Source organism: Zootoca vivipara, chromosome Z1 (genome assembly GCF_965207765.1).
Source record: "Zootoca vivipara chromosome Z1, rZooViv2.hap1.1, whole genome shotgun sequence".
Taxonomy (NCBI): Eukaryota; Metazoa; Chordata; class Lepidosauria; order Squamata; family Lacertidae; genus Zootoca; species Zootoca vivipara.
Window position 1 is genome coordinate 39,841,837 of NC_142583.1, and position 27,676 is coordinate 39,869,512.

The 27,676-nt window shown below is 41.5% G+C and overlaps 2 protein-coding genes across 29 annotated transcripts in view; one reads left to right on the top strand and one right to left on the bottom strand.

Moving 5' to 3' along the window:
• The window catches only part of INPP4B (inositol polyphosphate-4-phosphatase type II B), a 267,679-nt gene extending 253,847 nt beyond the window's left edge, over window positions 1-13,832 (top strand). For 12 of the 15 annotated variants that reach the window (XM_088660294.1, XM_088660300.1, XM_088660296.1 and 9 more), the window contains one exon: window positions 9,904-13,832. In XM_088660294.1, the coding sequence (XP_088516420.1) occupies window positions 9,904-10,036 (133 nt within the window). In that variant the 3' untranslated portion in view covers window positions 10,037-13,832. Of the gene's footprint in view, window positions 1-8,205; window positions 9,859-9,903 lie in introns of those variants that run through there. The other 3 variants (XR_015947735.1, XM_060278615.2, XM_088660302.1) reach the window with 1 other exon arrangement.
• Window positions 1-27,676, bottom strand: part of IL15 (interleukin 15) — an 87,890-nt gene that overhangs the window by 5,314 nt on the left and 54,900 nt on the right. For 2 of the 14 annotated variants that reach the window (XR_015947743.1, XR_015947738.1), the window contains 3 exons: window positions 1,566-1,770; window positions 1,068-1,289; window positions 587-707 (listed from right to left, as the gene is read on the bottom strand). The exons of 1 other annotated variant lie outside the window; for it this stretch is intronic. The gene's annotated coding sequence lies outside the window, so the exon portion shown is untranslated. Of the gene's footprint in view, window positions 1-586; window positions 708-1,067; window positions 1,290-1,561; window positions 1,771-2,303; window positions 2,347-27,676 lie in introns of all 14 variants that reach the window. 11 more of the 14 variants (XR_015947754.1, XR_015947750.1, XR_015947745.1 and 8 more) reach the window with 10 other exon arrangements.

The window sequence follows — 27,676 nt, forward strand, 5'->3', positions numbered from 1 at the left end:
TAGAAAAAGAGAGAAATAATATGCTGATCAGTGTTCGGTCACATACTAAGGTGCACACACGATTCATTCTTCCTTTCAATCTACATCCATATCCACAGTTCTCGTTCTCTCTCTCTCCCTCCCCCACCTCTCTCCCTCTCACACGCAAATCCTATAATTCATACTAATAAAAATTACCTAAGCACCCCTATTTGACAGCACACCTGCGTGGAAGCCAATGTGTGCCTTGTGAACATAGACACCAATAATGCATGGTAGAGAGCAAATGACACAGAGGACATGCCCATTTGGAAGGTTGCTGGTGTTCTACTTCTTCCTATGGCTGTGCACAAGGAATGTTACATTAAACAAGGGACCAAGAAAATCAATCTGCTTAGCCTAGAACAGGTGTGTGTGTGTGTTGTTATGTAGCTTATTGATTATGGGCAGGTATATAGAAGAATTGTGGATTTGGACATATCCCATAGGAGCAGGCTAAGCCCAGGCACAAGAAAACAAACCTGGGATATGTTACACAGTAAGTGACACCCATTAGACTTTATGAGCAAATAAAATAAAGATACCATATCCCTGTAGGTAGGCTTACCATTATAACTGTATGTCAAAAAAAAACCAAAGTGTTTCTACTTAATAACCTATGTCGAATTAAGGATCCATCATACCCTTCTGAATAGCTGCCTTTCTGGCATGCAGTCATTGAAGCCTACCTATATGGATGAAACAATGAATTAGAATATTTGTACCGCAATATTTGTAAGAAAATCTGTCTGAATAATACGACACAATTATAATCTAACTTTATAAGCTAACAACGGGGGGGGGGTACTCATCTTACATAAATGAATTGGAATGAACAGTACATAGATCTCTGAAATATGTTAAATGTAAATTATTTGAAGAATAAGATTTTCTCTGATTAGGCTAATGAAGTAATTTCAGAAGACTAGTTTTCTGACTAAAGTCAGATTTCCTGCTGAGGTCTTGGCCCAGTTGAATTTTTGACTTTGTTTTTAACAGCTGGCACACATAACCCCAATGCCATATTACAAATTGCTTCCGAAACTCACCTCGTTTCAAAAGCAGTTCTAAGTGAGCCATGGTTTCTGCTGTTCAAGAAGCCCAAGAAATCTAAAGCCTCCTTAGATTCACAGACCTTTGGATTCTAACCATTCTACAACCCACTCACTCTGACGTGGAGGTTCACCATTTCCCTCAGCTTCTTGGGTAATTGGTAGGATCATAGCTGCATAAGCGAACTGTAGTTAGCAGCCTGTTCTTTGTTTAGCATTCTTGGGTGAAAGAGAAGGAGAAATGTCAATAACAATAACCACCCCCTTCTGACTTGTTATGACCTTTTCTAAAAAGGTCTCCTTAGTGGAGAGATGGTTACAAACATTTTTAAACACTAAGAGGTTGGAGGGTGGTGTGTTGGAACTGGAGGTTTTTTTTGAGGGGGGGTTAAGTTTTTAACTGGTTCTGCTATTAGTTCCTTCCCACCCCACCCACAGTCAATAATACAATCATGAAAGACTGAGAATCTACAGTTGACTCCCACTGTCACCTACCCAAAGATGTGCCCTCTGTTTCAAGAGCAGCTTGTTGCTTGGCATGAGTTGAGGATTGTTTGAGAGAAGTCATCCTGAGGCTTTTCATTTCTTCCTTAATTCCTATAATTATCATGACCTGTTCGATCTTCTGAGAGGTAGAAATTAAATATCCGCATCTCCATCTTTATTTCTATCATAAGCTGGTAGTGAGATGGCTTTGATTCTGAAAGTAAAACCAGAAACTTTGAAGTAACCCCCAGAATGGGGATTTGGGGCAGAAGGTGATGCTCTGGCTAAGAGCAACTTCTATAAAGTCAGTAAACAATTCTAAGGATTGTTGAAGAGGACACGCAAATGGGTGCAGTGATGATAATGACCACAGACAGGAAGAAAACAACTAGATAGTCACTCAGATACATTGATCAAAAGTTCAAACCCTTTTTAAACACCAAGCTTGCTGTTTGGAGAAGCTCTTTCTTCCTTGTGGGCACTGGGACCAGCTCCCAATAATTGTGCAGCCAAGCGTTCCTTTTTAGTAGCAGATGAATAGGAGGAGACAGGCATGTCAATTTTCTTTTTCCACTTCCACTAATACAATCCTCTTCCTTAAAAATCTTTATCCCAATGTCAACATGAAAGACAGTACAAATAAAAACACTTTTGGCTCCTGGGACCTTCCCTGGCCAAAGAATTCAACCCAATTGTTTGCCTTCAACCCTGTGTGTGTATATAAAAAAGGTGAGTCTGACAACACACCTTGGGGCTTGCTTCAGTCACTGGTGCTCTTTTGGCAGTTCATCTAATTGCAAGCAAGGAAGACGGGAGAAGAAAAACAAAGAACAGTTTGTTGCATTGAAGTCACATGGCTGGCATCTGAACACCTAAACCTGAGAATAGCCAATTGATGCTTATTCTGTATTAATAGCCATTCTTCTTAGTTTTCTATTCTGTTGCTAGCATTCTGGCACAGCCAATGGTACAATTCAGTCAATGAGCCCCATTGCCTTGGGAAAGTGGGTGAGTCAAATGTGTGCTTAATATATTCCACTATATTGGTGTTCTTTCCAAAGACGCCAAACTCTCACTCTCAGAACAACAGACAAGGTGTAGCAGGCATATACGGGGAGCTGAAAGAAACAATACAAACATACCATTCGGATCAAACCTGGATAAAGTGTGGTTAGTTTTAACAATGCTTGTTTAAAACAAACAGTGATTTATGAAGCTGGCTTGATATAGTAAACCACAGCTAAGACTAAACACAGCTTCCAGTTTTGACATAATAGCAAACTAAAGTTGTTTGGAAGCACTCACTTCTGTTTTCAATCTCCTAATGGCTGCACTGCATAAGTTGAGGGGAGAGGGAGCAGACATATGCATGTTCCACTAAACGATAATTCTGTGTTACATCCAAACCAGGCTACTGAGGTACCAGGTAGCATGAAAGGTAGTGGCCACAGGACATCAACTTGATAAACAGTTTGCATTGCAGTACAAAACAGGCTAGAATCTGGTGTCAGGAATTTGAATTTTCACTGTATTGAAAGGTATTGCCTTAGTTGGCTGCTCTTCTGTCCCTTGGAACCTGACTAGTTATACTTTGAGTTTTTGAAACTGCTTCAAAGAAAGTAACAGTAGCTTTCCGTGCTGAGATTTAGAATACCAAGCAGTTTATAAATGTCTGTTTTGATGTGCCTCAATTTTTCTATTAATAACCATGACAAGCAGTAAAATCTTAAAGGAGCTGAATTTCTAAATACACTGCAGAATTTCCGCTCAAGTATCCTTGGTTTTGCATTGGGAATTCTTTTCACGATTTTCTGTCATCTTTGAAGAGTTATAAAGATTCAGAAATTAATGTCAGATTAGTATTCCATCAGAGATACTTATTTGTACAAGGGCTTCTGCTATTCCATCTCATCCATTGAACCAGCTTTGATCTTGGTCACTGATTTTAATGACATTCGTCCACAAGTTATATAATAAGCAGCAGTGTTCTCCTTTTGCTACCTTAATTTCCACTGGTCTAACAGGTAAATGAAAGAACCTGTATCACTTGTATATATGCATGCATTAAAACATATACCCTGCCATTGGGCATCCAGTGAACCGAAGTTTTATTGTTAAAAAAGCAGCCATGCGTACCTGGAATATAGCAGTGACAAAGCTGTAAAGACCTCGTTCATCTGATTTTACCATGTACAGAATTATCTAGGTGGGATCTAGGTGATTCGTTTCTTCTGTCAAGACAGGGCTTAGCTGATGATGAGGTGTAAAATACGATGACAGACATTTTACTCTAAGTGAACTGAATATTTCAGTCATACTCAGTTATATCCGTATTAAATCCCATTGATTCCTGTGGGAGATATATACAGGCACACACATACTTCCACTGTCACTCAAACACAGTCATACCAGGCGATGCATATAATAGCATGATTGTAAGGATATGTTGTAAAGTATATCCTCATAATACTAACACTGATTATGTTGGGTTTATTAATGGTGTTGTGTTGACATGTACTGTGGCATCAGCTTATTATCAGATCATTTACTTAATGCTTATATGTTTTGTCATTTTAGAATTTAATGTTACAAGCGAATCAACCAAAATTATTTGGCTAGTGGCCCAAATTAAGATGAGGAATCTAGACCTGCTGTCTTCCCACCAAATCTTCAACTTCCGTCCTCCCTTCAGTTCTGGCCCATGTTGTCCCAAACTGCAAAATTCTCTTGGCAATCCTGCCCTCATTTTCTCAGCCTAATGCATACTCTGTCATTCTACATCTCCTTCTTTCATAATTTGTTACTTCAGATCGCTCTTTTGTATGCCATCATACACGTGGCCCATCTTCCACTCAGCTTCCCAGTCCTCAGCCTTCATACCTAAATTGCACTCCTACATCTCTCCTCTCTCATCTGCTTTCTGGCAACAGCACAAAATGCCTCCAGTCCCACTTTCTGACTGGCTAAAATTTGTGTCAACTTCCTGTTCCTTTGCTTTCCACTTTAGGCACTAGGAGTTCTGTGGGGAGGGGAAAGTCCTAGGGAGATTGATTTCTCCCCAATCCCTTCCCATAATGTAGGGTTGCCATATTTTGAAGAACAAAAAAGAGGACCCTCTTTCCCCAAACAAAGCCACCTCTCATGACCCTTGCACCTTCCGCTTTCCTACCCCGGCCATGTCGCTGCTTGCAAAGGGAGACCTTGCATGCTCACCTGCTCCACCACAGCTCAGAAGAGGCATGACCTGTCCTTCGCCACTTGCTTGCAGTACCACCCCTGAGATCATAGGCAGGCGTCCATGGAGGAATCCGCTGGGGCCTCCACGCTGGAGCCTGGGGGGCTCTGCTCCTCGCCACCTGGTTTCTCTGCAGCAGCAGCCTCCATGTTTATTTATTGCTCCAGGGATTGCAAGGATTTCAATCCACATGCTTCAGAAGAAAGCAGGAGAGGTGCAGTGAAAGCCCCTTGTTCTGGGGGTGGCTGGCAGCACAGTGCAGCAGGAACCAGACTCGCATTCACAGGTCACCCATGTGGCTTCTGTGAGATGCTCCACTTGCAATGCATGCACCAGGTGGTGGCAGCTGCCACTTCTTGCTCAGCCTTCCCGCCAGAATTTCCTTGGTTTCAAGCCCAGCGTGGAGAACTTGCACGCTCCTCCTGCTGCCCCGCTTGGAAAGGTGGCTCTCATCCACTCCCTTTACACATCAGTGGGCTCCGGGAGCGGAAACAAAACAGCCAAACTCTCTCTCTCTGGCTTCTGCCTGCTCTCAACTCTCTAGCTACCCCGAGTTGAGGGAGGGAGCCCCACCCATCCCCACCCATTTGCCATCTCAAAAAGAGCCACCAGAATGTTAGAATTAGAAGGGGGCCCAGGCATTTAGCCTAACCCCCCCCCTCCGCGCTGCTGCTGCTGCCAAAAAAACTCATAACAATATCCTTCTTACATTCTTCATCGGCCAAGTTGCTTGGCTAGCAAGTTCAGTGTCCTTTATTTGGCAGCACATCTTGCAAAAACTCAGTATTGTGTTCAGATTAATTGCTGTGATCATGAATAAATCTGACCAGTATTGAAAACCGCAGTACATTCATTTAGTGACACAGGAGGATATTCACTGGCAGTTCCAGATACTTGCTGCTAGGAAGTTAAGACTGATATTATAAATACGATCTGCAGAAGTATTTGGCATTACATAATTCAGCCATTCCCAAGCTGTGCTGACTGGGGCTGAAGGGATTTTTGTACAAAACATCTGGAGGGCACCAGGTTTGGAAAGACTGGCCTAATTTCATGTTTTGCAATGGCAGTGTACGGGATGGCTGGTTTTCTTCCTTTTCTCATTTAAAGCCATGACAGCTTAATAAATACAATTAGTCACCTTATGTGCAGTGTGTTAGAAAATACAAGTGGGACCTGCAATAAGATGCTTCATAGTTTTCCTCACACCCTAAGAGAGGAGCTCCTGTTTGGGGTTCTTCTCCAGGCCACTGTAAAGAGCTCAAGCAGACCAAATTCACTTGCCCACCTCAGTTTTCCATTTGTCTTTTTGAATACACAACATCCCCTGGCTCTAGAGGTCACCTCTAACACAGCATTTTAGATTTTAAAAACATTTTGTTACCTCTGCATGCCTTGGGGCTTGCCTAAGGAGGCAGAAGCCTCCCTCCTGTTTAACTCCAAGCCTGTTTTGGCTCCAAGCCTGGTGGCACTGAGTAGTAGAACAGTAACAGAAATGAGAATGGTAATTCACGCAAGGTAAATAAAAGAAAGAAGAATCGCAGAATCATAGAATTGCAGAGTTGGAAGGGACCACAAGGATCATCTAGTCCAACCCCCTGAAATGCAGAAATAGTTTGCCCAACATGGGGCTTCAACCCACAACCCTGAGATTAAAGTTTCATCCTCTACCAACTGAGCTAAGGACGCTGTCTCTAATCCTTCGTTTTCCCATTGCCTTACCCACAATCTAAGCTGGGAAGTGGGGAGGACAAACTGAACATTTTCTCACCCTCCAAAATCACTACCTTAATTTTATCAGCAAGGCCTTTCTTTGCTGAGTATCATGCAAGAATCTGTGGCGCTGACTCTGTAGGGAAGGTTGCCCTAAATATGGTATCTTCTTGAAAATTTTGAGATCTGTATAAGGTTACAAGAGGGCTATGTTTGTTCCTGTAGGTAGGCAGACACAACAGGGAATTGGAGAATTGTGTGCATCCTCTCTTACCTTTGCACTGTTCTACTTGAGATATAGTGCCTGATTCAGGAGAGAGAGAGATCTGGGTGGAAATATAGGATGCCCAGTCCCTGACACCTGCACTTTAAAAAAGGATCAGACAAGCAATGACAGGAAAGAACCTAAGACTTTGGAGAGCCACTGTTGCTATGTACGCACTATGACTTCAAAGCACATTCTTTCAAAGCACATTCAAAGCACATTCTTTCCCTCAGAGCATTCTGGGCACTGTCATTTGTAATGGTTTTCTGGGAATTGTAACTCTGTGAGGAGTAAATGCTCTCTCTCTCTGATTGTGTGCAGTTAAAAAGGTAACATCATTTTGAGCAAATATTCAGATAATTCCTAGAACTCTTTACACTATCCCACATTATGGTTAAATGGCTTGATGACACAGTTAGGCATCATTTTCATAAACAGATTCAGGGATTTAAAAAAACAACAACTGCTCCCTACCTACCTATGTCTCAGTATTGAATTTGCAGATAAATTTACATTTGCTTGATTGCTTTTAACAATAATTTAAAGTTCTTGAAATAACTCCATTGCAGAAAGTACTTATGGAGAACTAATTCCAGGTTTGAGGAATCCCTGTGGAAAGTGCCCTGGGAAGAGCCCCATCTCCTTTGAGCAGCAGTGCTCCAAACAATGCCAGGTAGATGACTCTAGCATTCATTTAAGTTTCCCACAATGCCCTAGAGTAATACCACACCAGAGGCATTGTGGGAAATTTGGGTAGTCAGGCCTCAGGAAAATGGATTTAAAGGGAGTCCTAAGGCACGCAGCAGCAGCGGGCCCTTCTGGTGTGCTTGGCCCACTGCCACCCAAGGGTGCCAATGAAGTTGTCAAGGAATCTTGATAAAGCAGAGACTAAATAGAGGAAAGCCAGGTCATCGGAAGCCGAAAAGTGGAAGCCCCTTTGGTGGCTATGACTGGTGTATGGAGCTCCAGTGAGAAAACAAAGCACCATAAATGTGAAAGTTCACCCTCCATTTCAATGCTGGGAGATGCTCTGCATGCATCATTGCATCAGAGCTCTGTGGAGCTTTCCACTGTTCCTCAGTGTTTTGAAATCATGCATTTCCCCACTGATTCCACTTCATAGCATTTCAGGCTTGCTCTATTTCTTTGCATGGGGCTTCCATTAAGAGCTCACAACCCATGGCTTCATCTTTAATGTGCTAAGAAGTATCTGTGAGGGTCAATTCCCTGTTGGAGGGCTTGCTTTTTTCCTTCATTTAGAACACCTTTAAATATGTGCGATATTTTCTTATTTGGTATGCAGACTAGCCAAAATAGCTTTATTTAGCATAGATTTGTTTATATTGTGGCCATCTTTGTTGTTGGAATACCTAAGTGTTGCCTTATTCTCCTATTAAATGCTATTTTATTTGTTCCTAACTTCCCCTGTTTAACAGCAGACAAACCCAGGGAGCACTGAATGAGTCGGATGATCCCGAGACAGGCTGTCTAACTGATAACAAGCCAACTTCTCGTCACTTCTATCCTGTCGCCTTGCTGCTTGTCAGCTCACATTTGCTGGTTGTGTGGCTTATTTTAAGTCTTGCTTTATTATTAGCCAAATATCAGTAAATTTCACTTCTGTCCATTTCTTTTCTATGAACAGCAACAGCTTAAGATTAAAAATTGTGCTGTATGATTTCTACATTTTCAGACCCACAAATTTGATCTCAAGAAGGCAATGTCTTGAACTGTAAAAGCTTTTCTTTCTATTTCCAGAAATCAAGAAAGCATACTATGCATCAAGTGATTTAATCTGCTTTCTATTCCGAGCAAATCTTTTCACACATTAAGAATGGCCATTATATTAGTGTTTCTTGATCAAATGAGATTTTGTCATTGAATTGGAAGGATCTCTTTCCCCCCCTCCCCCGCCGCCCGCTTTTTCTTTTTACAAAACTCGTACTTAGGACCAATTCAACTCCTTATGGAGGTGATTTTACTGTCTCATTTTTACTTGGGGACCCATTTGCAGAAATCTTCACTTCCTTTCCAGCATGCACAGCCCCACACTTAAACATTGCCAAGGTTTAGGACACCAGAAAGTATGGTTTTATCTGACATGGGCCCTTTGCCGTTTTCACATGGGGGAGCTCACATCAGACAAATGGTTTCTTATTTGGAAATGCAGTGGTAAAATTCACATTGCAAAGACAGTCACATGTTTGTCTGTGGTGATTATCAGTCCTTAGTCAAAATATTGGGGGGGGGGTTTAAAATCTGTACTCATATAACTCAACCCAAGCTGAATTATTTGGACAGGTCAGTTTGAAAGATTAATTTTCCATGTGCTTTTTTCATTGTTACCTCCTGCTAGGAGTTCCTGTTTTAGCAAATAGTTCACTCTTTTATTTGTTGCAACTAACCCTTTTCTGTCAAGCCATTCTATGGGACTTGATAAGTTCTGCTTTGTAACAAAATTAACCTGTTTGTAAATGTTGCTTTGGTTGCTTTTGCTTTATATTCATTTAAACAAAAGTTTTGTTTGCGTCTTTGATGCACCATGTTGGCTCTTGTGACTTTTGTACTGTGTATGAATGAGCATCATTATTTTGAAAGCAGAGAGTTATTGGATCAGGCTATTGGAAAGCCATTTTCTATTTCCTCCATTGCAAAGCTAAACATAATGAAAATAAGACAAAGATGGAAGTTTCCTTTACAAATCTGTAGGGCCAGACTTAATTAAAAATGCCTTATTCCTAGAACCTGCACACCTAAGGCTACATGTGAACTCTGACATGTACAACAGAAGCAAAACAAAGCGAATCTGAAAAAAAAGTTATTAAAGAATTTTTAGAAGCAAATATATTTCTAAGGGTAGAGTAAAATATATCATAAAGTATTTAATCAAACCACAGTGAGAGATAAATATATATATAAAACCCACACTCTACTTCTAAGGGCAATAACTATATTGGGCCTGGCCTTGGATCTAATTTTGTAAGATGTATCATCACTTGTGGAAAATATATTGTAGAATTGAATCTCCATTATTTTTACTTCAATTGTTGCTGAAACTCTGCAATGTACAAATAAAACATATTTATTTATTTACTGTTTCACGAAGTTGTCTTTTTTCCCTCCCTTTTCACCAGAGAAGGATGCCGCATAGAGAATGTACTGAAGAATATCAAATGCAGAAAGTATGCTTTCAACATGATACAGCTGATGGCTTTCCCAAAGTACTACCGACCACCAGAGGGAACATATGGAAAAGCTGACACCTAAGCTTTAGACACAACACAAAAAAGGCTGTGTGTGCAGGATCACACACCTGTGCTCATTAGTTAACACAAGATTGCTTTGTGTGTCTCACAGATTGGGTATACATGAGAGGAAAAATACCTAGGACCTGTTCTCCCCCAACTGTACTGTCAATCAAAAGGAAACAGCAATAAAATATGGTAGATTGAGTGTTCTGGCAACCAGCTGTTTGTTAAAGAAAAGCCATAATAATAATAATAATAATAATAATAATAATAATAATAATAATAATAATGTAGATTGTATTTCATAAGCCCACCAGAATTAAAGGTTTGCTCACTAGTCAGATAGAAGGCCAAATGTTGAGTCAGCAGGGGTCACTCTGAGCCTGGACTTGAAAGTAAATCCCACTTCTATACAAAGCAACATTGAATTGCCTAAGATACTGTCTACTGGATTAAGGGCAAAGCTAAGGTGCTGCTCAGCTGTGGTGCATAATAAGACCCATGATACGTTTAGAAAAGGAATATTGTGACCTTGCATTAGTAAATATTTGCTGCATTTCTGGATAAACTTTGCAGTTCCAGGTACATACATTGTTAATGCAACAACAAAAAACTAACTGTAATAACTGCTTTAAGCCATGTAATGTATTACAGTTGCCTTGGAACCAGGATCTGGGGTTTTACCTGCCATTCTCAGTGGTGTTAAGCAACAACCTGTGTAAGCAATTATGAAACAAGGATGGCCACTGGAGTCTGTCCTCTGTGCACTCTGAAAGCACCAGGAGGGAAAGGAGATTCAACTAGTGGTTATAATAAATGTTTGCATGTAAATGACAGTGATAATAATTTATTAAAATTGTAACCTGCAGAATCAAAACAATCAGGGTAAAGAACCTGCAACCTATTGCTGTACGGTTAAAGCTATATAAAAGGCTAAGGCCAAAGAACAACTCTTCAATCTGAAATGTATCACTTGTGAATGTTAATATGAAACCTAAAGGAGAGTGCCATTTTCAAATCAAATGTAAATACTACCCCAATGTAAGTTTTACATTTGAATGGAAAGGGCTGGTAATGGGGGGAGGGGGGAGTAAATAGATAAGAACCATTTAAGAAAATTAAGATACGTTGCTATATAATGATGCTCAGTGAGTTTCAGGCAGATTGTACTACTGCATTAAATCTCTGCATTTGAAACAATGAAGTCTTGTATGTACATTTCCACTGTTCTACTGGCAAATAAGAGCAATGACAGCCTGGGCAGGAAGATAAGTTTTAAACAGCTGAAAGTACTTCAATGAAATGGATTCGATCCAGACTTAATTTAGATGTGTGTAACTTAAGTCCTGCTAGTTAAGTCCCGCTAAACTCATTCCCACTAATTTTAATAGCTCTAAGCATGACTAAATCGTTATCCAACCCAACGTTCTTACCACAGTCAGAACTTTGCAAAGGCACAAATATTGTTGTGAAAAGTGGTAGAGTATCAACACACAAGCAATAAACGTTTCATTTCAGTGGGGTATAAATCTGTGTATTTTCACTATAAAACAGCTGCATATTGAAAGGTGCACTGCTGACCAGTGAATCTGTATTGTCATAAGTAAACTTGTATAATGCTTTCAGAAATGTTTGCTCTGTGAAAACTGCTTTGAGGATTTGAGAATATGGGTTCTCAGAAGCATTATCTCTAGCAATGCTGTGTTAAAATGCCATCTGGCATCCCACTTTTGTTAATATTTATGTGATTAGTCCCACTGAATTTAATATGTTTCAAAGCATTCGCTTACTTAAAATAATCATGAATTAATTAGGAGTGAAGACAATTCCTTGTCAATACAGTATCTTATTGCGCATGTTGATGTCATGTAGCAAAGAAACAAACCAAAATATAAAGAATAACTAAATGTGAACATTAGAAAAAAAAATACAGTATGTCAGTAAGCATCTGAGAACGTAGTCATATTACCTACTGAAAATTTAGCTTTCTGGAATAATTCACACATGAAGGAAACATTGTACAGTGGCTGAATTTTGCTGTAAGATGTAAATTAATCTAAAGCAATAACAACACATACTTTAATCAGAAATAGAACATTCTGTCTGAAGTCCACAAAAAATTAAGTCCAGGAAACCTTTTTTTTTTTTGGCATGAGAAATTTTAATGGCCAAAAGTGTAATCCCCCAAGGAGGGTCACTACTGTTGGAGTGAGTGGGAGCTAGTAAAGAATGCTATTTTCCATTCATTTCAGTTTCCTCCCAGATCTTTAGTACTGATGATCAGTACTAAAGATCTGGGAGGAAACTGAGTGTAGGTGGAGACTAAAACAGCATCTCTCTCTTGTGACAACTGGGTTTGGTTAACACCTAAACTGCTGCTGTAAGTAAATCAAAGTCTGGACTGATTATTTTTAGAAGTTTCATCACTGAAGTTTCAGGTATCTTTCAAAAGAAAGGTAGCAGGTTGGCAGTTTGCCTCTGGAAAAGTATAATACTTCAGGGACTTATTCTTTAATGCTAATTTTGTAGAAAAATAGGAGGAATTCTGTGAACAGCAGGAAAAATCATGAATGCAGGAAAGTGCCAAATATAGTGCATTTTAACTTATGCTCCAGAACACAATGCTACTGAGTTAGCATATACAACTGGCTGACATTTTTAAATTATTTAATACTATATAGAGTTTTCTGCATGCTTAAGACCACTGGTTTCTGGAGTGCTTTACAGCCCTAATGAATGTGTGTTTACAGCACTTCCAGTGCCATTAGACTTTGCTTGACCCTTATGTATTATTTCTTTGGCTATTTTTTTAAAACCCACATTATTCATCCAAGTGTGCATTTCCAGTTGCCCAAACAAAATTTTTAATATTTTAGCATACTTTAAAAGGGAGGAATGGCACATATCCATAGGTCAGCGGTTGTAGGAAAACAGTGTGCTGTCTTGAGACTATTTTTAAGGTAATGAGTTTTTTTCTCTCTGTCTTTTCCCTCTGTGTTTCTTTAATCTCATGGCATATGAGCCACCTTTCATTCTATGCTACCAAAGTCTCTAAGAACCATGATCCGTTATTCTCTGCATACAAATGTAGAATGCAATTTTGTGAGCTGCCTTGTAGGAAGTTGTCCTAAAAGGCACAGGAGATTATATATGTGATTATGCTGTAATGTTCTGAGTAAAATGGAGGCCACCACGAATGATCTATTGTAGGCATAGGCAACCTTCGGCCCTCCAGATGTTTTGGACTACAGTTCCCATCATCCCTGACCACTGGTCCTGTTAGCTAGGGATCATGGGAGTTGTAGGCCAAAACATCTGGATGGCTGAAGGTTGCCTGTGCCTGATCTATTGCATCCAAGAAGAGTTTGTTCACAGGTGACACTGCAATTCCATGTCCCCCAAAAGACAATGATTTGTGTTTCCTGAAACATCACTCCTGCACAAACCCCAATCATTTGAATGAAGATTGTGCAAAAGCAGTAATCATTTGCATTACCTTTAAAGCATTTGCTTCTACTGCGAAACATTTTGGATAAAGTCCACAAGTTTTAACTAGGTTTTGGAGCACAGGCCCAAAGTATATTTGATAGCATTGCCTCTTCTTCAACTGAATTGGGCAGCAGTCTTTTTTGTTTTTGCTTTTATGCATGCATGTACTGTACTTTCATTTTTATCATTTTGGCTACTGGTTTCAGAACTGCAGGTATTGTTATGTGTAAGCCATATCCATTGTATATTTTGTGTGTGTGTGTGTGTGTGTGTTTTGTGCATGTATTTTTATTTAAATAAATTTGTCTTATTTTTCATACAGTTGACTTTCTGTGTTTGAATTGTTTCCATCATCATAAAACATGCAGCATGAAAGGATCAGATCCTGAGAAGTGGCTATAAATATTTTCTGTCACTTGAAGTGACTTTGTAAATCTCAACAGGTCAGACAGTTAAGAAAAGCCCTTTGAAAACTGACTTGGCTTAAGGTTTCCAGCTTATGATCCATATCCATATACATATATACATATATATATTAGAACAGGGCTAATAAATTGGTAGCTTTTGTGGAGTTATATGTTTGTGTTATAGTAAACACAATTTTTCAGTATGGATCAGATAAAGTCAATATTGCTTTGTTAGAATGAATTCACAAATAAATACATTGCCCACCTTGATGAATTAAGTGATAAATTTTCATGTCTGGAACAGCTATTACTGGTGAAAGACAACAGAGTTTTCACATTGTCTCATATAATCTCTTTCAGCAAGAAAGCATTTCAACATGAAATGCATCAAGCATAATTATATACCTGAGTGACTAAAGTGAACTTTTATTTTTGTCATATTTAATTTTCATTAAATATATAACTTTAAAAGATAAGTCAGTGGATACAAATACTATTAAACACCTTTCATTGTGTTTTGTTTTGTTTTGTTTTGTTTGATAGTTGGCATCAGTCTGTCTCAATAGGTACCTTAGCACCTCCCCCTAGCACCTCATACACAGCAATGTTTAAATAAATTAATAAATTTTAAAAAATTCCCTAGTAGCACCTTAGAGATCAGCTAAGTTTGTTCTGGGTATAAGCTTTCATGTGCATGGGCACTTCTTCAGATACCCAGAACAAACTTAGTTGGTCTCTAATGTGCTACTGGACAATTTTTTAATTTATTTTGACTGTGTCAGACCAACACGGCTACCTACCTGAACCCCAATGTCTGATAGTATAAAACATACATAACTCCTCGAAAATGATTCTCCTTGCCTCAAACAGCTTGAAACTGAACAGCTAGCAACTAGTTAGATAATGAAATCTCTCTGTGTGTATTTAAGTCCTGTTGATTTAAGTGGCAGCAATCTTATCTGAAACACGTCGATAAAATCAGTTTCACAGTTCAGCAAAATTATGAGGTCATTTCAAACTGGTTTTCGCTGAGAACCCTGAGCATGGTTTGTTTTCAACATGTGCAGGTAACAATTACTAACACACCAGCCTTTGGAAGCCGTCTTATATTAAATCAGACCCTGGTTCATATAATTCATACGGCAAAGGGCATATCAGGATTTGGAAAGTTGGCCCTCCAGGCATTGCTGGACTGCAACTCCCTCATCCTATACAGCTTCATTATGCAGTGCCCTGGAACAGATGCAGACCACTTTCATTAATATAGTGCTGTCACCATATAGTGACAGCAGTAGTGCCTTAGTTAATAAGAGGCAGTCTTACCACTGTCTTGTACTTAGTTAATAAGAGGCAGTCTTGTGGGTATTCATGTGACAATCTTATCCAAAAGCAGAAACCACATACCTTTTGCCTTCAACCAAAAGCCCACAAACCTTTAAAAAGCTATCTTTGGCTATGGTTCATAATGAACAATGGAGAAAATATCCATATCTATTTCTTATTATGTCCTCCCCAACGCAAAAAACCAACCTTGAAGCCATGTGCTGTGGTTCAAAAGCATCAGTATTGGTCATCTTGCACACGTCTGCAAAATCTCTTCAGTCTTACCACTGTCTTGTACTTTTCCCAGACCTTATTTCATTACTCAAAGGAACATAAGTTACATAATGGATTAAAGAAACCAACTATTTATATAATGTAGGCACTTGAACCAAATGTCCATGTAGGTTTGGCTAATATATGGTGGTGGCAGTGGTGCATGTAGATGACACATTTTAGACCCTGGTCTTATGGGGTGGCGGCGCTTCTTTAGATGGTAATATGTATTACCTCACTTAGTGTGTCTGTCCTGCTTACTGCTGCAGTTTGGGGCCCTTCTGTTCATTCTAAGTGGGATTCTGGGCTTCAACCCCAAATCCTGCCCTGATCACACTACTGTGGGTAATAAGCAGGTAAAGAATAACATAGGAGAAACTGCCCCTTCTCATTTGCACTGTGCTGCTACATTTCTACACACACACACACACACACACACACACACACACACACACAGAGAGAGAGAGAGAGAGAGAGAGAGAGAGAGAGAGAGAGAGAGAGAGAGATATGAAAAGAAGCCAGACTGAGCCATAATTCAAAGGAAGTGATCATAATGCACTATAAATTTCAAATATATATTTAAGGCTGCAATCCTAAAGGGCAGCACCCCAAAGCCCTACTGGGCTGTTACCAGCAGAGAAATAGAAGCTGAGTGTTGTTGGTGTGTTGATGACACTTTGCCCCTATTGCAGCAATTTTTTTGAAAATGCACACTACTTGCCCCAGAAACATTCAAGGTACTCTCTTCTTCCGTGAGAAACAATAATTTCTAATATTTTAGCTAAGTGGAAATTACAGACCTTTTGTGAAGCTTGACTACAGCTGCTGCAGTGATGTACAGAAAATAAAAAATAAAATGTCAGAAATAAGGGCTGGTAAAAACAACAACATTGAAGAACCCATTTATATTTATAGATTCAGGAGTATGTTAATGGACACCAGCAGGGAGGATGTGCATTCCAATGCTTAAAAAAAAAAAACCAACAGGGAAGCATCCTCTGTATGCAATGCAGCTCTCTTCTGAATTAAACTTAAGTCAATTTTTATAGGCATGAAGGCCACAGTCATGGCACTTAATTCTCTCTGATCTTCAGACTGTTGAATTTTGCTTCCTCCTGTGCTCTCCTGCAGTTTATTTTTAACAGTTAATTTGTTCGGACATCATTAAAAAGAGAATCCTCTGGCTTCTACTGGTAATAAGGCACCAAGTCGCCTGTCAAGCCCTTGTAAAAAGCAAGGTCTAGAAAACAAGAAGTTTCAGAGATAATGGAATGCTGACCTGTGCTGACAACTGGGAAATATGAAAAGAGCCACACACCTGGAACTGGCTTCCTTATGCAGCCAGCTCTGCAAAACACTTCACGTGTTTACTGCTTTACCAAAAGTGCCTCTAAATTGTTATGGCTGTACTAGGTAAAGGTAAAGGGACCCTTGACCATTAGGTCCAGTCGTGACCGACTCTGGGGTTGCGCGCTCATCTCGCATTATTGGCCGAGGGAGCCGGCGTACAGCTTCCAGGTCATGTGGCCAGCATGACAAAGCCACTTCTGGTGAACCAGAGCAGCACATGGAAACGCCGTTTACCTTCCCGCTGTAGCGGTTCCTATTTATCTACTTGCATTTTGACGTGCTTTCGAACTGCTAGGTTGGCAGGAGCTGGGACCAAGCAACGGGAGCTCACCCCGTCACAGGGAATCGAACCGCTGACCTTCTGATCGGCAAGCCCTAGGCTCAGTGGTTTAACCACAGCGCCACCTGGATCCCTATGGCTGTACTAGGCGCCTGCTTAAAACCTGGACAAGACCTAGAACAGTGGTTCTCAAAGGGTGTGGCAGGAGAGGATGGCAAGTGGGGCAGGAAGATTCAAGGACAAAGAAACATTTAAGCAGAATAGTATAGTATAGTATAGTATAGTATAGTATAGTATAGTATAGTATAGTATAGTATAGTATAGTATAGTATAGTATAGTATAGTATAGATAAAGGGACCCCTGACCATTAGGTCCAGTCATGACCGACTCTGGGGTTGCGGCGCTCATCTTGCTCTTATGGCCAAGGGAGCCAGCGCACAGCGTACAGCTTCCAGGTCATGCTGGCCACAGAGCAGCACACGGAAACGCCGTTTACCTTCCCACCAGATCGGTACCTATTTATCTACTTGCACTTTGAGGTGCTTTCAGACTGCTAGGTTGGCAGGAGCTGGGACCGAGCAACGGGAGCTTACCCTGTCGCGGGGATTCGAACTGCCGACCTTCTGATCAGCAAGCCCTAGGCTCTGTGGTTTAACTCACAGTGCCACCCGCGTCCCTTATACCGTATAGTATATAAAAATAATAAAAAAAATTATATACAACCAGAAACAGTATCCTCTCTTCAATAGCACTGGCTACTCTTTTACAGCTCTCCATGACATATTGTTGCAAACAGGAATTTTCAGCTCTTGACAAAAATGAAATATCTGAAAAGAGAAAGGCTTCTTTGTGTTTTATGAGATGAGTTTGTTTGCCTCAAATTAGACTTAATATAAATGAGATTACCTGGCAAAAGCAAGCTCACACCTCTCATGGAGTTTGTATACATACTTACGGTGCACATGTGAGAAGCTCGTTTATATGTTGGGATTGATTCATGTGCTTATGTAGCTGCATTGTTTTATATGGGCTGGATGCCCCATGATCATATTATTAAGTAGTTATAAAATCAAGCACTGCAAGTTGTTGTTTCTTTTTGTTTCCCAATGTTCTTATCAATAAAGAATTTTGTCTGTTTGGCTTCCATCCCTGCTAGCTTCCTCAGATTGCAACTTATTATTTTATTAACTAGCATCCTTAAAGTTACACAAAAAGCAAATATAGCTGTGTTGACCCATACGAAAAATGCCAACAATCTGTATGTGGGCAATATCTTCCAGCCAACCAAAATATCACAGAAGCAGCATGCATGCTTTCAAGTTCTCGATAGCTCTTCATCAAGCTAGATCATAAAAATATGAGAGCTGTGTGCTTGGGCGATCTGTGTCTACATCTGGTAAAAATCTTAAGATAGGAATGTGGGAAGTAGCAGGCATTCAAATGAGGATCTTTTTAGGTGCTCTGCAGGTGTCAAGCAGCCCTGCAGCCTCCTGGAAGGTGGAAACACACCACGACAGTGTCTCCATCTCTGGAAATAAAACCACCAGCTGGTACTCAGTTCTGTCTCCATCCTTTGATGAAAGACACATGTTCCTTGGTTCCTGAAAGATGTTACTTAATGAATATGGATTTTTAATTTGAGGTAATGAGCTGGATGAATTGCTGTTGACAATTCTTTAAATGCTTTTTTTCACAAGGATCAAGTATTCAGAAAAGAAATACATTTTGGGAATATGGCTGAAACTTTTATAGTGCAATCTCATTCATATTTACTCACTGGGACATCCTACTGATTTCAATGGGACTTCCTCCCAAGTATGTGTGCACAGAACTGCAACTTTAGCTGATAAATTGTTTTAACATATTTTGATGACCTAAAATGGTACCCTTGATTGATAGGGTAGCCAGTTTGTAATACAAATAGTTATAAAACTGCAATTGCCAATCTTTAAAGAGTCCCTCTCTTCTGTGAAAAAGGAAGAATACTATTCTCCCTCCCCCCATGTTAGGCATAAAGAAGCATAATTACTGGGAGGTGATATTCCTGGAGTTACATCTAGGAAGGGCGGGACTGACTTTGCATTCTGTATTACCAGATGCACTGGAAGGAAAGCTGAACAGGGACCACAACAGCAGAGGAGGAGTTAAAGTCCCCTAATATATATATATATATATATATATATATATATATATATATATACACACACACACACACACACACACACACACACACACACACACACACACACCAGTCTCCCAATTTGGACTGGGTGCCTTATGCCTACTATTTCCTCAAGAAAAAATAATGCACTTGCTCATTGCGTGAATGGTGTCACGTTGAATTGTGCCACTAACTATGGTTGGAGCTGATTTTTTCCCCTTCCCGTTCCTGCAGTCAGGGTGGCGGCTGGCGTAACAGACTACAGTATAATGTAAACATAACTTTTATATGCACTGCAAAAGCAAAAGTGACCCACTTTATTGCAGTATTTGCTTTATTACAGAGGTCTGGAACTAAACCCACAATATCTCTGAGGTATGCCTGTATCTGTACATGGCTCTGCATGCTTGGATAGGTGGTTTCATCTTAAGTGGTAATGGGGCGGGTTATTTTTCTCACCCTGCCGAAGGTTCTCCAAAGAAACTGGCAGGAGGAAAATAAGGTGGTGCTTTTAAACTTGTGGTATAAAAGATAAAGGTACCCCTGACCGTTAGGTCCAGTTGTGGACGACTCTGGGGTTGCGGCGCTCATCTCGCTCTATAGGCCGAGGAAGCTGGCATTTGTCCACAGACAGCTTCCAGGTCATGTGGCCAGCATGACTAAGCTGCTTCTGGTGAACCAGAGCAGCGCACGGAAACGCCGTTTACCTCCCCTATTTATCTACTTGCACTTTGACATGCTTTCAAACTGCTAGGTGGGCAGGAGCTGGGACTGAACAATGGGAGCTCACCCCATCACGGGGATTTCAGTGTTTTGAAAAAATATGCCAAAGCTTCTGACCTGCTTTGCCTGGCACAAAAGACTCCACGAAAAGTGTCCTTGCAGAGTATATTCTGCTTTTATTCTTAAAAGCCTTTAACTGCAGAACGACAGACATCAACACCACCAGCTTTCTCCAACCAACCAACCAAACAGTCAACCAACGAACCAACAAACACCACTAACATATATACAGGTACAATACAATTAGGTGAAAGGTTGCATGAGTCACTGCAGGCTGCTGACTCATGCTGACCCAGCTCCCCAGCATTAAAGAAACAGCGGCCAATTTTTAGCCGTGACACCCCTTCTGTTTCTTTAAATGCAAAAACTCCAATAGAAAAACAAAACATACATATACTATATACATAAACCCAGTTTTGTCATCAATTCCTTATGACATGTTGCTGGCAAAGGCTTGGTAAACAAATCAGCAATATTATCTTGTGATTGACAATACTCCAGTTTGATTAACCCATTCTGTACACAATCTCTAACGTTTGCATAACGGATGGCAATATGTTTTGATGTGGATTTCATCATTTCTGAGCCCGCTAATGCAATGCATGATTGACTATCTTCATACACTTGGATAGGCAAATCTACTTTACAATCTAGATCTTTTAGAATCTGTATAAACCACACAATTTCATTGCATGCTAGCGACAGGCTCCCATATTCTGCGTCACAGGATGAAGTTGCTACAAATCCTTGTTTCTTGGACCGCCATCCAATTATGGAATTGGCAAACATCACAACCATTCCACTTGTAGATTTTCTGGTAGTTACGCAGCTCCCCCAGTCTGCATCAACAAATACCTCTAGCCTCTCATATTGTGTACTAGATATCTTTAAACATACACTTGATGTCCCCTTTAGATATCGGATAAGCCTTTTCAAACCACACCAATCAACAGTACTGGGTTTAGATACACGTTGGCTCAGAACATTTGTAGCACATGCAATGTCTGGCCTTGACCACTGGCTTAAATACAGCAATGATCCTATTTTTGAGTGATACAACTCAGGCTGATCAAATTCATCATCACACACTATCTTTGTGAAATCTGGTATCATGGGAGTTTGAACTGGTTTGCAGTTTTCTATACCAAACTGCTCTATCAGATGATTAATTTTCTCTTTCTGGCTCAATAGAAAGCTTCCATCAGCTTCTCGCCTTACTTCTACTCCCAAGTAATTGCTTACAGGCCCCAAGGCTTTAAGCTTAAATCTCTTTTCCAGCTGACTAGTGAGCTTCTGGATTTCATCTGTGGAACTCCCTGCTACAAGCAAATCATCTACAAAGACTAAGAGCATTAGATATTTGTCGCCTGTCCCCTTGGTGTACAGGCATGGATCAGCCACACTCTTTTTAAAACCTAGTTTTACAAGGGCTTGATTTAAACATTGGTTCCAACATCTTCCACTTTGTTTGAGTCCATAAACAGCCTTTTTTAAACGCCACACTGCACCATTCCTCTCTTCAAAACCTGGGGGTTGTTTCATTAACACTTCATGATCTAAATTTGCATGCAAATATGCAGCATCAACATCAAAATGGTGGACTGCTAGTTTTCTTACAGCAGCAATGGAAAGCATTAAACGAAAAGTTTCACTCCTTAAAGTGGGAGAAAACACTTCGTCATAGCTCTCCCCTTTAATCTGAGTGAACCCTCTGGCTACTAATCTGGCTCTGAAACGTGGCTCTCCAGATGCAAGGGTTTTTCTTTTGTAGACCCACTTGCATGACACCACTCTGCCACCAGGTGGCGGCACTATGACCTCAAACACTTTGTTTCGTTTAAAAGAGTCCATTTCTTCTTTCATAGCTTGTTGCCACAAAGCACGTTCCCCAGGGGGTAAGTTTAAGACTTCATCATAACTTTGTGGCTCTACACAATTCATATTACATGCTCTCACTCCTAGGGTCAAACGCTGAGGAGGTACACCCTTGTTTGAACGCTTAGAGCGTCTAGGCAAAACTACTTCTTCCTGCTCACTTATCTCTGGCTCTTCTTCCTCTACCTCTGGAGAAGAAGTATCATCTATTGCCACATCTTTTGGGGAAATCTGTGCCTCCTCCTCATCCTGCTCCTGTGTTGCCAATGGCTGAGAAGAAACCTCCTCTCTTACTTGCAGGGGCAGTAGGCAATCTGGGTTCGCGTGGATCATGGTCCACCTGTCCTGGTCAGCGAAGTCTGCACTTCGTGACAGAACCACGCGTCCTGGGCGTAAATTGAAACGCCACCCTTTGCCATAGGACTGATATCCCACAAAACGCAGTCTCTGTGCTCTAGCACCCCCTTTTTGGCGCTGAGCTTTGGGGATATTTACATGTGCCCAAGCACCCCAATTATGGAGCATAGTCCACTCTGGTTCTTTCCCAAACAACACACGATAAGGAATATCCTTTATAGAGCTAGACCAGGTTCTATTAATCAGGAAGTTCGCTGTGAGAAAAGCTTCACCCCACAGCCTATGGTTGTGACCTAATCCTGCATCCACTAGCAGACAGTCCTTTACTGATTGTATTACAGCCCCACGTCTTTCACACAGACCATTTTCTGCAGGACTATAAGGGTTAGTTAAACGATGAGTGATCCCCTTACGTCTCAACCATGCCCCAAACTGTTTATTCAAAAATTCCCCGCCCCTATCTGTTTGCAACTGCACAACAGGGCGATTGAAGAGCCTTTCAGCTTGGGCAACCCATTCTCTGAATGTGGGGAAACACTCTGACTTCTGTTTTAGCAAAAACAGCCAACTAAAACGTGATTTATCATCTATCACCAGAAAAGCATATCTGGTGCCCCCTTCAGTCTTCTGTGGAAAAGGGCCTATCACGTCACAATGGACAAGTTCTAAAACCTCTTTAGATACTCTGTCACTTTTAGAAACAACAGGCTTCCTCTTAGATTTGGCCATTTTGCATACATTGCAGTCTAAGAAACAGTTACAGCTTTTTACTTTTAGGTTCTTGCACACCCTTTTGCATCTCTGAAAGTACACGAAAATTTGCATGACCCAGTTTCCTATGTAGTTCATGTATACACCCCTTATGAACTGGCAAATTCTCTTGAACCACCTGGGCTGCTTTAACAGGCTTATCTTGCATTACATATAGCCCATTTTCTATCTTTGCATGGCCACATACCTGAGTTCCTTTCTTTATCAGACAACCATCCTGCGTGAACTCAACACTATACCCTGCTTTAATCAAACAACTTACAGACAGTAAACAATAGTCCAAACTGCTTACATACAGAGTCTCTGGCAGAGTAGTGTTCAAACACTGCAGGAAACATGTTCCCTGGCCATTAATCTTGCTTTTATGACCATCAGCAAGATAGATAGAGTCTTTTCCATCGACTGGCTTCCCCAGGGTCTTAAAGTCCTTCCGATTGTTGCAGATTATGCTGCTGCTGCCAGAGTCCAGCAACCACGTTCCGCGAGGTATCTTCCTCTCCTCTCGAGAAAATGCAGAAACAAACTGAGCAGAACACGTGTTCTTCTTCCCCTTCTGCTTACGTTTCTGTGTCGATTGCTGTCTCTGCTCCACGTCATCTCCTGGAAGTCTTGCCCTGCATTGACGCTGGAGATGCCCTGGTTGGTTGCATCTTAGGCACCTCCTCACTGCCATGGCCAAGTCCAAATCTTGACTTTGCTCCTTTGGCAGATTCTGCTGCTGGCCCCCTCGGCTGTAACTCCTCCTCTCTTGGAGTTCAGCCTGTCTATCTGACCTTCTCTCTGCTTCCTCGGTCAATCTTCCAACCACATACTCAAGGGTCAGATCTCGGGGACGCATACTCTCCATGCTGTTAATCACGGGCATCCAGCTATCAGGCAAACTCGAAAGAATAATGTATGTTTGATCAGTTTCATCATAACGCTTACCTCTCTGCTGTAGTTGTAGAAACAGAGATTTCAGCGTTTGAAGATGAGTTGTCAAACTCTCACCTTCTTTCATAACAGTCCTGAACAGCCTTCTGGTCAGAGAAATGATGGTTCCAGCAGTTTCTCTGACATGCACTGCCTTTAATAAATTCCAGCACTCAAACGCTGTGCTGGCATTCGCAACATGCAGTACCTGGGAGTTGCTCAAACACAACATAATTTGGGTACGAGCCCTTTCATCCAGTCGTTTTTTATTAGCAGAGTCCCATCTTGAAACCTCAGTCTCAACACAGTCCCATAGTCCATCTCTCCTTAGCAACAACTCCATTCTTATTGACCAACTCAGCCAGTTGCTTTCTGAGAGAAGTTTAAAAGGAATGCCTCCCCCAATATTTACAACTTGGGAAGACTGGAAATCTGCCATCTCTGCTGGTGCTTGCTGAGCCCCTTCAGAAGGGCCTCCAGCAATCTCTCCTGACTCTCTCTTTAGAGTCTGACTGGATGGTCCTGGCTGGCACTCACCGGCTTCTAGCTGCTGCCTCTGTTGACCCTCAGGTTCCACCTGGCTCTGCAACCAATGTAGCCGCTCTGTGAGTCGCCTGCTGCGGTCCTGTAGCGAGTCAAGCTGCTCCAGTAGCCCATGCTGGGTGCCTTCCTGCTGCTCCAGCGTCGCTGCAGACAGTTACAGCTTGTCACCAACTGCTCCAACGCACAGCCACTGGCTCAATGCACCACCAGGACTCACCAGCTCCCTGCTGAGATGCTGTTAGTCGTTTTGCGCTCTGCACATGCTCAGAAACACTGGGCCCATAACCTGTCAGTGTTTTGAAAAAATATGCCAAAGCTTCTGACCTGCTTTGCCTGGCACAAAAGACTCCACGAAAAGTGTCCTTGCAGAGTATATTCTGCTTTTATTCTTAAAAGCCTTTAACTGCAGAACGACAGACATCAACACCACCAGCTTTCTCCAACCAACCAACCAAACAGTCAACCAACGAACCAACAAACACCACTAACATATATACAGGTACAATACAATTAGGTGAAAGGTTGCATGAGTCACTGCAGGCTGCTGACTCATGCTGACCCAGCTCCCCAGCATTAAAGAAACAGCGGCCAATTTTTAGCCGTGACACCGCCAACCTTCCAATCGGCAAGCCCTAGGCTCTGTGGTTTAGACCACAGCGCCACACGCGTCCCTTAAACTTGTGCATTGCATTTTATCAGCTGTGCACTTGCATTGAACTTTGTGAATTAGTATCTTGTTCCAGTTTCTTGGCTACCCCTCTGCATGGCAGAATGAGATTTTTTGTGTCTGAATGCTGATACATCATTGAATTTACCATATGATGGTATTGACTATGAGAAACAGCTTTAGAGAGAGAGAGCAAAGAAAACTGACATACATTACCACTTACTCCAGCTCCAGCATTACCACTTACTCCAGCTCCAGCACACTCCCACTGCTAGTGTTAAACCAGGGAGGCTTGCCTGACGCCTTCATTCCACCTCTTTAGGCACCAGGTGAAAACGTTTCTCTATAATCAAGCCTTTTGCTGATTAAACAATCTATGGCCTTTCAAGTGTGTTCGTGGGTTGAGGGGGGTAATGGTTTGCTTTTGTGTTTTTGTTATGTGTTTTGTGTTCGCATTTTGTATTTTTATGTTGTGAATTGCCCCGTGATCTGCGGATGAAGGGCAGTATAAAATTTTAATAAATAATAATAAAATAAAGTCAAATACATATGGTATTAGCCACAGTCAATTGGTATCCTGTAGAAATACTCCTGTTTGACACACTTCTCCTAAAACCTACTTCCATTTGATTAGAAAATGGAAGTCACAGTTAAGCTGAGGTTTCTACAGTTCAGATGAGCATGTGCAGGGGACACCTTCAGTGAATTGGAACTCGGAGCAAGGGATACAAGGTAGGTAATGGGCATTGGGTAAGGACATCCTGCTCCCTCTCTGGTCTGCATACCAGCAACACAAGAATGAGACACAAACAACAACTTCAATGTATTTCAAGCATCTACTGTGTACACTTAGTTCATACTAGAAGAGAAAATAATAATCTACACCACATTGCTGCATTGGTTCAATGACATTTACTTTGTATGTTTTGACAAGTAATGTTGATTCATCACTGCTTTAATTGAGTGCATTAAAAAAGTACAATTTTGGAGTGTGGCTTCCAATGTCAACAATCTATTCTCTGCATTCTCCCACTTTATCACAACTGTCAACATTCAGATTTATCCCGGTTAGCATAACTACTCCATGAATACATGACATGCTTTCTAAAAGTCTTAACTGTGCAATGCAAACCCCAGATCTGCCAGTGTTCCAGTTGTGGTTCCAACACATCTTTGGCCTGTCTTGGCTCAGCTAGGTCTACATATATGCAAATGTCCTCCCCCCCACTGGTTCAGCCAGGGCTGCATTGATGTAAGGTAAGCTGGTGTAACTTCAGCCCACATAAACTCCTTAAAAGGGATTTTGGCAGGCTGTGGCAGAGGCAGGAATGTGGAAGGAGAGAGATGCTGATTCCAAAACTCCTTAAGCTCATTCACACAGCCTAGAAACTTGGCAAAAGTTATGCTGGCAAAAATAGTGGTGAAAATCAGAATTCCTCGCAGAAATCAATGTGATGGGCTCAATTCTGAAAATTCAGGCCCAAGTCTACCTGCTGGACATTCCCTCACCGGCTGGAAAGAGCACTCTGGATATAGAACAACTCCCAGCCAATCAGAGGAAAACACCAATAGGCTATAAGCTGGGCACTATCCAGCTTCCTTTCACATCTTGCTTCTTGTGGTGTGGCATGGTGCCCTATGAGCTTCGGGGTGGGGTGGGTTCTCAAGGTAGCTGGGTAAGGGCACTAGGGAAACTCTCCACTTTAAACAAAATGAGGAACAAACAGTGTCTTCATGCTAACACTTCTCCCACAAGCTTTTCTCCCCAGCAGAAGCTCTGGAGAACCACAGCAGCCAACACCCACAAGGAACATCTGGCAAACACAAGGTTGGTCTGGGAGCAAGCGAAGATTCCCCAGGACGAACCCCATTCAAACAGGGCTGGTGGCAACGGCAAACAGACTGTCCACTCCATGGAAGTGTCATCCCCAGATCTCTACATAGCCCTCCATGTCAAGGGCCACACTCAAGCCCTGCCTGAGCATACGTGCTGTTGCCACAATGACATCCCACGTACCAGCCCCCACAACTGTTTGCTGTAGGCTTCCCTTGCAGGTGAGCAGGCACCATGGGTTGCTAGGCCCAGGGCTGCTCCTGCAACCACCAGTCCTCATTATCATTACACTTTCATGTTACCTTGCAGAAGCACAGCTACAGTAGTCCAAGCAAAGGCTACAAAAACAAGCACCGCAGAGGAGGGACCAAGATCCACCGAGAGACACGCAGACAGACACATTCACAAGCTAAGCAGGATTTAACCCCACTTGTCAGATCTTGAGTGGCACTTAAATCCTGCTGTGTGGGCTGGATACTGGGAAAATGCATCTGCAGCCAATGAACTCTTGACATTGGCTGAATTGCTATTGATCACAAGTGATGTCAGCTGATTGGCAGGTAGGTGTGATTTATAGGAAATGACCTTGAGGACCAAGACTAGCCTGCAGGCTGGAGATTTCCAACTCCTGGT